The 12,349-nt window shown below is 48.5% G+C and overlaps 1 protein-coding gene across 1 annotated transcript in view; it reads right to left on the bottom strand.

Moving 5' to 3' along the window:
* Positions 1–12,349, bottom strand: part of BCAS4 (breast carcinoma amplified sequence 4) — a 58,728-nt gene that overhangs the window by 28,879 nt on the left and 17,500 nt on the right. The window contains exon 3 of the mRNA XM_063094962.1: positions 7,786–7,887. Coding sequence (XP_062951032.1) covers positions 7,786–7,887 — 102 coding nt within the window. The remainder of the gene's footprint in view (positions 1–7,785; positions 7,888–12,349) is intronic.

The following is a 12,349-nucleotide window of genomic DNA, read 5'->3' as shown; positions in this document are numbered from 1 at the left end:
CGCTTCTCTCTGTTCCTGACTGGCTGGCCCTCCTTGTCTTTCAGGCCTTGAATTAACTGCCCCCTCCTCAGAGGCCTTCCCTGATCTAACACAGCCCCTGAGTTGCTGTGGAGTCACAGGTTTCCTTGTCTTCAAAGAGCTCATGGCCCTCTAAGTTCTTGTCTACTCATGGTCTGCCTCCCTCTAATGTAAGTTCTGAAAGAGAAGGTGCAGAGTCAGCACTGCTCACAGGCCAAGCCAGAGCCTGGACCAGCAGAAGGGCCCATCTGGATGGTGGATGCATGAATACATGTGTGAATGAATGAATGAGTGGGTGAGTGAGTGAAAAAGAGAATGCATCCTTAGCAAAAAGACACTGGATGAACCCAAGATGGTGGCAACTTGTCCTTCTGCTGCCTGGGTTCTGGTAACAGCAGGGCTGAAAAGCTGAGTAAGCCCCTCGGGTGTGTGTGCACGCGTGTGTATGTAGAGGTGTGTGTACGTGTGTATCTGCGGGTCTGTGTGTGTGTGGAGGTGTGTCTGTGTGTGTCTATATATGTGTGTGGAGGTGTGTCTGTCTGTGTCTGTGTGTGTGTCTATGTGTATGAAGGTGTGTGTGTCTGTGTGTGTGTGGAGGTGTGTCTGTGTGTGCATGTATGTGTGGAGGTGTGTGTAGGTGTGTGTGTGCATGTGTGTCTGGAGGCGTGTGGTGTGTGTGTGTGTAGGTGTGTGTCTGTCTATATCTGTGTGTGGAGGTGTGTCTGGAGGTGTGTGGAGGTGTGTGTGTGTGGAGGTGTGTGTGTGTGCATGTGTGTGTGTGTGTCTGGAGGGGTGTGGAGGGGTGTGTTTGTGTGTGGAGGTGTGTGTCTGTCTATATGTGTGTCTGGAGGTGTGATTCTATATGTGTCTGGAGGTGTGTGTGTCTATGTGTATCTGGAGGTGTGTGTATGGGAGGTGTGTGTCTGTTTATGTGTGTCTGGAAGTGTGTGTGTGGAGGTGTGTGTCTGTTTATGTGTGTCTGGAGGTGTGTGTGTGGAGGTGTGTGTCTGTTTATGTGTGTCTGGAGGTGTGTGTGTGGAGGTGTGTGTCTGTGTGTGGAGGTGTGTGGAGGTGTGTGTGTGTGTGCAGGTGTGCGTCTGGTTATATGTGTGTGTCTGTGTGTGTGTGTGGAGGTGCGACTGTGTGCGTCTGTGTGTAGGTGTGTAAGGGGGCAGACATGGGGCCGCAGGCTGGGAAGCTTCTGGCAGGGCTCCGGCCTGAGCTCGGCGGCCCCGCTGGGCCAGCACATCTGGTTGTAAACATGGACGAGAGTCCTGGGCTCCCTCCCTCCAGCCGATTCCAATTTCACGCTCCCCGCGCTAATGCCAGCCCGGCGGGGTGTGAGGCGACGCCGAGGAATGCGCTCGTGACGTCCCGGGCTCCAACACGCCTGCCAGCGGGACGCCCGGCCAAGCCGCAGCGGGCGAGGCTGGACCCGGCCAGGAGACAACGGAAAGAAGGTCCACAGCTGCTCTGCACCACCCTGCTGGCTGGGTGCTGGCAGCACGGGTGGCTTCTATGTATTTCTTCTTCTATGAACATGAAATGCTTTTGGACTGGCCAGTGAGCTCAGGTGGGTAGAGCGCGGCGTTGTAACACCAAGGTCAAGGGTTCAGATACCCTTGCCAGCTAGCCACCAAACAAAACAAAACAAACAAAAAAGAAACTGAACTACCTTTTATAATCAGCTGGGAGGCAGGGAGGGAGGAAGGCAGGCAGGCCCCATTTTAAAATATATATATTTGTAAGTACTGAGGAATCTGAACACTTCTGCCAATGTCCCCCAGCTTCAGAGCAGGGTCCTGTCCAAACGGGGCACCAATATTCAGCACCAAGGAACACAAACCTTGCAACCCCAGCGTGACCACTGCCTCCTTGTGTGATCTTAGGCAGATCATTTCTCACTGTGCCTCAGTTGCTTTTTCTGTAAAATGGGACTGATAACAGGACCTTCCTCCTGGAGTTGCTGTGGGGTGGAAGCAAATTTTTTGTGTGTGTGTGTGTGACCGGTAAGGGGATTGTAACCCTTGGCTTGGTGTCGCCCGCACCACGCTCAGCCAGTGAGCGCGCTGGCCATCCCTATATAGGATCCAACCCCACGGCCTCGGCGCTCCCAGCGCCGCACTCTCCCAAGTGAGCCACAGGGTCGGCCCTGGTGGAAGCAAATTTTTACGTGTAAATATGCTTACAGTCCCTGGCTCGTAGTAGGTAATCAGTCAATGTTAGTTTTCATTCATAAACCTGATGAAGGACCAAGTTCCAGCCTGCATAGTCACCTCGTGGTTTCCAAGCTCCCACCTGGCTGGTCACACGTATTCTCAGAGCAGACTGGTCTTCCACTCCATGGAAGCCACGTACACTTTGTTACCCTGGGGCCCCTGGCTGGCAGGGCAGAGTGTGACCCTCCTTCCCAGACAGATTCTGCCTCTTTCAGCCCTGTCAACAACAGCTATAAGCACCATAATACGAGTTTGTCCTCAGTGAGCGCCCACCATGTACTGGTCTAACTCAGTTAATCCTCATGACGACTCTGTGAGGGATGGATGGCAGGTTCCCAGTTAACAAAGGAGGAAACCAACTCTACGAGGGTAAGTCACCAAAGGAGCAGATCTGAGCCCCGGCTGTCTGGCTGTGGAATCCACCTGCCCCAGTACCGCATTAGGTTCTCATCAGGTCCCTGAGTTTTAATGTTTTGATGTCATACACTATAGCTAGTGGGAAATACATAATCTCCCATTTTCCTCAAAATCTATGTCCCTCTTGGACTTAGGTTTTCCCCCTTTAAAAAAAAAAAAGAGAGAGACCCAGTTACAGAGAAATGTCTCTCCGCTCTAAGGAGAGCAACAACACAGGGGTATTGATACATGCAAAGCGGCCACTCGGCCTCAGTGCTGGTGAGACTCTAGGGCAGAGTGGGGACTGTGGCAGCCAGGAGATTCATACCCGATAAAAGAGGTTAGTTGCTTCTTGGCTCCAGCTGTTCCCAGAAAGGAATGAAGAGGGCTGGGGGTTGGTCTTCTAACACTTGTCCCCTTAGCTAGTCCTGGCTCCTGTTAGTATTCAAATTTGCCATCTCCATGTAAAACTTATGATAGGGACAGCTGTGTCAGGCATGGGCCTCGAGCTGCTGTTTCTCATGATGGAAAATGGCAGGCAGCCAGCAGGTGCAAAATCACATGGCAAGAGGAAGAGAGAGAGAGAGAGAGGACAGAGGTGTGACAGGATCCTTTAAACAACCAGCTCTCACAAGAACAAATAGAGGGAGAACTCACTCCCTACCCCCCACCCCAGGGAGGGCATTAATCTATTATTCATGAGAGATCTACCCCCTATGACCTAAAGAGCTCCCAATACTGCCACACTGGTGATCAGATTTTGATATGAGCTTTGGGGGGGACAACATATCCAAACTTTATCACCTTAAGCAGGTTACTTCACCTTTCTGGGTCTTATTTCCTTATCTGTAACAATGAAGTCTACCCCTTAGAGTTTTGCTGTTAGGATTGAATAAAATAATGCAGAGTAATAATTTAGTACGGTCCCTGTACACAGTAAATATACAGTAAATGTTAGTTTTTATTATTAGTGAGATGGTTGTTCTTATTATACTGTGGTGGTATGAAAAGAAAATAAACTTTACAGCCAAACAGATTTCAATTTGTAGCTCTTATCTATAAATCCAATAAAGGAGAAGATATGAGAATCAATAAAGAAGATGGAAATACCATAAAAAAATAAAAAATAAATAAAATTTATAGTAATTGCTGGGAGTATAAAAGGGTATATAGTCACTCTGGAAAACAGTTTGGACATTCCTAAAATGAGTTACCATATAACCTAGCAATTCCACTCCTAGGTATTTACCCCCTAAAATGAAAATATATCTCCACATAAAAACTTGTACATAAATATTTATAGCAGCAGAATTACTCATGATGGGCAAAAAGCAGAAACAACCCAAATGTCCATCAACTAACAAAGAGACAAGTACAGTTGTTCACACAAGCGAATATTATTCAGCCATAGAAAGGAATAAAGCACTGACTCACGCCACGACATGGATGAACCTTGAAAACACTATGCTAGGGCCAGCCTGTGGCTCACTCGGGAGAGTGCGGTGCTGATAACACCAAGGCCCCGGGTTTGGATCCCATATAGGGACGGCCGGTTAGCTCACTGGGAGAGCGTGGTGCTGACAACACCAAGTCAAGGGTTAAGATCCCCTTACCGGTCATCTTTTTAAAAAAAAAAAAAGAAAGAAAACACTATGCTATGTAAAAGAAGCCAGACATAAAAGGCCACATATGGTATGATTCCATAAGTAAGAAATGTTCAGAACAGGCAAATTCACAGAGAGAGAGAGTAGAGTAGTAGCTGCCAGGGGCTGGGGCTGGGGAACGACTGCTAAGGAATGAGGAACTTCTTTTGGGAAAATGTCCTGGAATGAGAGAGTAGTGACGGTTGTACAACCTTGTACTACCCCCCAAACCTCTGAATGGTACCCTTGAAGAATAATCAATTTGGACTTTCTTGGGGATAGTGTGTAGAGTATAGTAGCTGTAATCCCTTGATGGGTCCTGTCATTCTGGGAACAGGCTCCAAATCTACACCTGGCCCTACTCTGAGCCTCTTTCCATTGCTGCAGTCTCATCCCTGCCTGGGGCTCCACACCCACGCACAAGTGCCTGGAGGCCTCCGGGCCTTTGCACAAACTGTTCCCTTCCCAGGTTTACTAATCCATGTCTCAGGCCTTAGCATAAAGGTTGCATCCAGGAAGCCCTCTCTGTTCCAGCTCTGATCACCTGTGTGTGCCCACACAGTCAACCTGTGTCACCCAACCTGTTCCTCACGGGTCACCGGCAGGGCACCAGCAGTCTGGCCTCAATTGCGTCCCGGCCCCCTGCCTCAGGGTAGCCCCATAGCTCAGCAGGTGTTTGCTGAATATGGTAAGGATTTGGGTTCAAAAACCTCACTACTGTAACTCCCGTCCTGTAGAGAAGTGGAGAGGCAGCACCAGGACCTGAACCCTGGCTATGTGACTCTAGAGCAGTGCTTCCCACCAGGAGTGACTGTGCCCCCAAAGGACACTGGACAACATCTGGAGACCAGTCAGTTGTCACAGCTGGGGAGATAGGAAGGAGGGGAACTAGTAGTACCTCATGGGTAGAGGTCAAGGGTGCTGCTGAGTATCTTCTGATGCACAGGACAGCCACACAACAGAGAATTTTCTGGCCCAAAGTGTCAATGACACTGAGGCTGAGAAGACTTGCTCTGTAGCTTGCACTCCTAACCACTAGGCTCTACTGCCTCTTCAGTGGCTTCCTTCTCTTCATGATAAAGGCCCAAATCCTGACCTTGGCCTGGACAACCCAGTCCTGCTGCCAGTTTCTCCAGCCTCACTTGGGTCATGTCTCCCTTTGCGTCTGTAATCTGGCCATCCCAGGATTCTTCCAGTGCCCCAGTCTCCTTCCTGCCCTGGAGACCCTGCCTGAGCTGTGCCCGTCCCCCACCCCACCCTTCCTGCCCAGCATAGCTCCCTCCAGGGGCCTGTAGATTCCACTTCTTCATTGCTACTTCTCACAGCACTTGGCTGACTAAATCAGCCTCGGCATTGTGGTCACCAGAATAGGGCCTCCCAAGAATGCTCATGTCTTTGTCCCCAGAAGATGTGAGTATATCACTTTACATGGCAAAATGGACTTTGCAGATGTGTTAAGCATCTTGGGAGAGTACCCTGGATTATCCAGGTGTCTCCAAAATAATCACAAGAGTCCTTGTAAGAGGGAGGCAGGAGGGTCACAGCAGTACTTTGAAGATGAAAGAAGGGGCCATGAGCTGAGAAATATGGGCAGCCTTTAGAAGCCAAACAAGGCAGGGAAACGGATTCTCCCCTGGAGCCTCCAGAAGGAGCCAATCTGCCAACATGGTGATCTTAGACGCGTGGCACATTTGGGACTTCTGGCCTCCAGGGCTGTAAGATAATAACTGCATGTTGTTTTAAGCCACTAAGTTGGTGGTAATTTGTTAGAGCGGCCATAGGAAACTAACATGGTCATGCTTTGCTCAGAGCATCTCTCCTGGCAGGAACGTGGTACGTGTCTTACCGTGAAATCCCCGTCGTGGCATCCAGTAGGCCCTCAATAAATGCTAGCGGACCGAATGCTAAGAAAAGCATCAGGCTTGACAGCTGGGCCCACCCAGGCAAGGCAAGAACCAAGGCTGCAAATCTTCACATTTTATTTCCTCTCTCAAACGTGTGGTATGAAATCCAAATGAATCAGCTATTCCAAGGGCAAAGTTTTAATTATATTCCTGCTTCATTCTCTGCTGACAAGAATGTTAATTCTCTGCTAACTCGGTGCTGACTGCCATGCTCGGTCCCCTCCCTCTGCAGCTTGGAGGGGTGCACATGCCCGCTGGCCTGGTGACCGCTATACAAGGGTACTTCAAAAAAGTTCGTGGAAAAATAAAATTAAAAGATAATACGAATCTTTCCATGAACTTTTTGAAGTACCCTTGTACAACCACAAGCACCTCCCAGCCTCCAGGGCCTTCTCCAGGCAAGGAGCCAGGAAACCAAGCAGAGGGACCCAGGTCAATGAACAGCCTGCGCTCCAGGATGCAAGGTGGAGTCCATAACTAGCAGTGTGAGCCTGGGCTGGTGGTTTACCTCGCAGAGCCTATGCTCCTGCTCTGGGAGACAGGGACAGTGAGGGGACCAACTCTGCAGTGCAGCAAGGAAGAACTGAGATACTGTGCATCCTAGCCCAGTGCCCAGAGAGTAAAAGACGGGTAAGATAAGTCAGGGGTGAGGCAATAGGGGATGGTGGGGGTGGTGGAGAACCAGAGAACCTGTGCTTTTCCTGGGACAGCTGCCACAGGCTCTTTCCATTCTTGCAAGAATGCTGCAAGAATGAGGCTGAAGGGGTAGAAATATTCCATTTCTCATTTTGGGTCATCTTCACGTGGGTGCTGATATATACAAAAATTTACTGAACTGTACACTTTAAATATGTGCACTTTATGTGTTTATACCTTGAAAAATAGAAAAAAAATTAAAGTATTACCATGGATTGAATTGTGTCCCCCAAAGTCCACATATTGAAGCTTAATCCCCACTGTAACTGCTGAGGGTGGGAAATCTTATTATGGTAATTGAAAGGTGGGGCCTTGAAGAGGTGATTAGATTGTGAGGACCATGCCCAAGTAAGTGAATTAAAAATAGTCATCATAGGTGTGGTTCTAAGGGCTTTAAAAGGAGAGCACGTGAGGAATCTCTCTCTCTGCTCCTGCCACATTTGCCATGTGAAACCCTACATCACTGTAGAGTTACCACCAAGAACAAGGCTCCCTCACCAGATGTGTTCCTTGGACTTTGGACTTCCCAGCCTCTGAAACTGTAAGCAATACATTTTGTTTCTTTGAAAATACCCAGTTCTAGATATTTTACTATAAGCAACAGAAATGAATTAATATAAGTATTTAAGGAAATGTGGGCCCAAGGTAGTCAACACTTCTGAATTTCCAGAAGAAGCTTAAGATTCAGACTTTTATATAAAGTACCCCAGATTTTAAATGTTGGGAACAAATTCTTACTTGTCATTTTTTTAAAAATCCCATATGAATGCAGAACCCCTTTCACCACCAACCGCCTCCATTGGGCCTAACACCTGATTCTCTCAAGGCCGAATCAGTATCTTGGAAGAGACAGCAAAAGCCAGATCAATCCATGGGTCTCACAAAGAACCTTCATTATCCTGGACACACCTCTAGCTGGTCCACTTTGGTGTAGATGTCACGCATTTCCGTCACTTTGGCTTTAAGGAGTGGGATGTTTTCTTCCAAGATCTGCGAAGTGTCGCTCCTGATCTGCAGGGAACAAAGCAGCTTATCAGGCCCTCTGCCCCACCACTGCCTCCTCCCACCCGCCTCTGGGGTGGGCTGGGGTCTGCGCAGACCCTGCTGATGGCCAAGATGCCAGGTGGCATCCTTCCAAGGACAGGCCCACAACTGACCTAGAGCCCCATGTAGGGACCAACCTCGTCACCCCTCAGGACCCCAGACCTACTCAGGTATTATTTACTGAACTGCAAGTTAATTGTTTTCCCCCAGACTAAATATCTTCCTTTTCTAAATCAGTGAACTGGAGCAAATGGAACGAATCAAAATCTCTTCTCTAAACCAACATCAAGGTAAGTCCAGTTTTTGTTGCACTAGAATTAGTATTAATGAGTTGATAATTATCATTAATAATGTGAACGGAAACCACTACTCCCATGTACCAAGATGCTTCCTACACCCAGGTACCGTGCTAAGAACCTCCTTGTACCTCTCATTTAATTTTCAATTTCTTCTGCCTGCAAGGACCCCAAAGTGACTGTGAACTTTAGGAAGCCCCATCCTTTCCCTGATCACTGAAATCAGACATTGAAGCCTCCACTTTCCCTCAGAACCTAAGCACCAAGCCTACCTCTTCTTTCCATGTGAGTGTGTGTGTGCATGTGAGTCTGTGTGTGAGAGAGAGAGAGGGAGACATGACATTCTCAGGTTACCATGTCCTTGCTATGCAAAGAGGCAGTATATACACTGCTCTCAAATTCTGGGAGGCATCTGAATCCCTGGGGAAAAACCTGTCAAATGCTGATTCCCAGGCAGAGTCTGGTCCAGTTTGTCTGAGAATCTGCACTTTCATCCAAGGCTCCAAGACCATGCTGGAATGGAGGTCTAGGGACCACAGTGAGAGAAACACCAGTGGGCACACCAGGAGTAGGACTCAGGACTCAGGTGGGAGTGTGAATTTAGCTCTACCCACCATAAGCTGTATGACCTTGAGCAAGTCACTGCACCTCTCTGAGCCTTCTTTTGCTTAGCTGGACAGTGATGCAGTTATGACAGTCCTTCTCAGAATGCTGCAAGGATAAAATGTTTAGCAAACATTATTCATGGGGGCATGATGTGTTACAAGGTGTGTGGCACCGTGTGTGCAACTAGCTTATGTGGTCCCTGATGCTCCCTGCTTCTTGGTAGCCACGCCCTTGTGTGACCCTCTTCCCTGGATGTTTCTAATGAAGAGGGGTCACCCCAAGTGATGAGATGGCCCTTCCAAGACTAGGGTATAAAAGGCTGCCCTTGTATCCTGCTCGTGTACCCTCTCGTGCTGGCTCACCACCTCCCTCCCCCCCACCCCCACGACTTCTCTCTTGGGTGCACTCTCAGACGCTTTTTTGTTCTGTTTTGTTTTGGCAGGTGGCCAGTACAGGGATCCACACCCTTGACCTTGGAGTTATCAGCACCACGCTCTACCAAGTGAGCTAACTGGTAGAGCGCAGCCTCATAACACCAAGGTCAAGGGTTTGGATCCCGGTACCAGCCAGCCTCCCAAACAATGAAAAATTAAAGGAGGGGACATGTCAAAGAGACACAGGAGCCAGCCAGAAAGAGGGAAATGGCCAAAACTGGAGCAATATGGGCAACATAATGAATAATGCGGTATTAGATTATAACCCAAAGGATAAAATAAATATGCCTGAGTCCGATAAGCACAAATGATTGAATAGAGAATGGAAAGGAGAAAACAGTGCATTCCAGTGGAGAAACCTGGCAAGTGACACCTGAATTCAGCAAGTGACCGAGGTTCCTAGGAACAGGGATGCCATGTGGGTAGCATGTACCCCTGATGGGATGGGAGGAGAAGGCCTCCAGCTGTGTGCTAGTCTTTCCAGAAACCCATAACCCCAGTCTAACTACAGGAAAAACATCAGACAAATCCACACTAAGGGACCTTCTCCAAAACACCAATACTCCCCCAAGCTGTCAAAGTCACAGACTTGAGGAAACTAAGGAGACACAACAACTTACTGAATGAATCCTGGAACAAAAAGAGTCATTAATGAGAAATTGGTGAAATCAAAATAAAGTGTGGAGTTTAGTAAACATCACTGTAGCAATGTTGGTTTCTTAGTTTTGATGAAGGTGCCTTGATGATGTAAGACGTTCACGATGCGAGCATAGGGAACTCTGAATTATCTTTGCAATTTTTCTGTAAATCTATAATATTCCAAAATAAAATACATAAATATGGTTTTGGGTTTTTTTGTCTTTTTTGTGACCGGAACTCAGCCAGTGAGTGCACCGGCCATTCCTATATAGGATCCGAACCCGCAGCGCGAGTGTCACTGCACTCCCAGCGCCGCACTCTCCCGAGTGCGCCACGGGCTCGGCCCCTACATAAATATGGTTTTAAAAACCTCAAGTGATTAAGTCTGGATTTACAGCTTTGGCAACACTGGGCCTGAGTGCCCCCAGGCACCAAAGCCTGGGGCTGGTCCCTCCAGATGAGCCTGAGCACTCCAGTTTCCATAGTCCCCACCCCTCCCTACTGTCTCATCCCTGCCCCTTTGCTCATGTCCATACCCAGCCTGGCACCCACTGGCACCTGCTTTTGTTACCAGTGATAGGGAAAAGTCCTCCAATATTCCCCTTTCTTCCCCAAAGCTAGATTTCTAGAGAGAAGCCCATTCCTCATCAAAGCTAAACGCAGGAGAAGATCACCATGACGCAACAAAGAGCAGATAAGTAACTCCATGGCAAGGTCAGAACACAGTGGAACAAACACAAATCTTTTTTTTTTGCTAATTTCTAAAGAAACAAATAGCGTGGAGGGAATGAGAATCAGGGGGATTGGTCTTAGCAACCTACAGGAGCAAAGGAAAGGTGGTAGAGAGGAGATTCAAAGAGCCTTCCCCTCCCTCCTCTAAATCCAAAGAAACTGAAGGAACACAGAGGGACTGCAGGCCCAGCAAGAAGTGCCTTCTCCACTGGCTGGAACTGTAGGCAATAGGAACTGTTTACACCTGCCCAGAAGGCTGCAGTCACTTAGAGTGGGGTGGGGGAGGTCTGAAAACCTTTCCATTGGTTCTACCATGGGCTGGGAAGCATAAGAGGAAACTTCAGGGTGGTTTAACACAGGCTCAGTCAAGAGGGGCCTGATACCAACAGACCACACTCCGTGGGCTTTCACCATGTGCAGGGAAGCAACTATTTCATCCTTGTTCCAGGTGATAAAACCAAGGCTCAGAGAAACCAAATGAGCTGGCCCAAGGTCACAAAGGCAGAAAGTGGGAGACAGGAGACTTCAGTTCAGGTTGGTCTGAGGCCAACCAGAGTCTGAGGTCTGTAACACCAGAGGTCTACAGACATGTTCTATCGGGCCCACGCATTGTCAGCCTAATCATGTCTAAAAACCCAAAAAACAAAAGCACAAGCAAATGAGATGCCAAGATCTTAAATCCAGGATATTTCCCTTAGAAACCCAGATTTCTGGATTTTGAGAAATCAGAAGACCTGGCTGCACTGAGCCCATGTTGCACGTGGCAACAATCAGCTGGAGCTGGGTGACAGCTGGGTGACTGGTTAACCACAGTCCCTACCACTCCCTAGAGTCTCCCCAACCTGGAGTCCTTGGCTGTCCACAGAACTTTTCTTCTTACAGAGGAGTCAAAAGGAAAGTGACACACTTTTTTTCTCATACCCAACTCACTCCACAATGTCATATCACAGGCATCTGAGCTTGCATGCCTCAGGCTACATTCTGAGAAGAGCAAAGATGTCAGCAAAGAATCAATGTTCTTTGAGCATCTGCCAGGACAAATCCCCAACCTGGTTTATTAGCCTGGGGGCCTGGCAGACCCTTCCTCAGCCTATCCTCTCCCCTCCCCAGAGCTGGTCTCTGGAGCCCTGAAGTCTGGGTGGTGGGTTCTGAGGTCATCACGGAGCAAAGATGTCTGTCCAGGATGATTCAGGGCCCCCAGGAAGGAGAGCCAAATGCACTTGACCCAAGAACACACACCCATGCCAAATGCAACTGCTGGGCCAAGGCCAACAGGAAATTTTCTCCATTTATATGAGCAGAGTAAGAGTCTGCTCCCTGGCAGAAGGTGGGCTGTGGCCACAGGGTTTCAGAGGGAGCAGACAAGCTGCCCAAACCCCAGAGAGCAAGGCCCAGAGCTGGAAGGCCTTACAAATGCAGTTAGTGTGGATAACATCATCAGTGTCACAGCCCTCTCGTGCTTTGATAATGAAGATGATGACATTAGTAGCTACCATTTATTGGTCGTTTAATATATAGCAAGCACTGCACTTAGCAAGTATTTTTGAGTGTAAATGACACACGACAAAGCACCCAGGTCTTAAGTGGACAGCTTGATGAATTCGTACACATGTTTATGTCTGTGTAACCACCACCCAGACCAACTTTTAGAATATTCCATCACCCCATAGGCCCCCTCATGCCTCTTGTCAGTCATGAGCCCCCTCCCAAAGCTAACCACTA

The sequence above is a fragment of the Cynocephalus volans genome, chromosome 1 (assembly GCF_027409185.1).
Source record: "Cynocephalus volans isolate mCynVol1 chromosome 1, mCynVol1.pri, whole genome shotgun sequence".
In the NCBI taxonomy this organism is placed as follows: domain Eukaryota; kingdom Metazoa; phylum Chordata; class Mammalia; order Dermoptera; family Cynocephalidae; genus Cynocephalus; species Cynocephalus volans.
The sequence above is the reverse complement of the archived record's forward strand: the minus strand, read 5'-3'. Positions and strand labels throughout refer to the sequence as shown.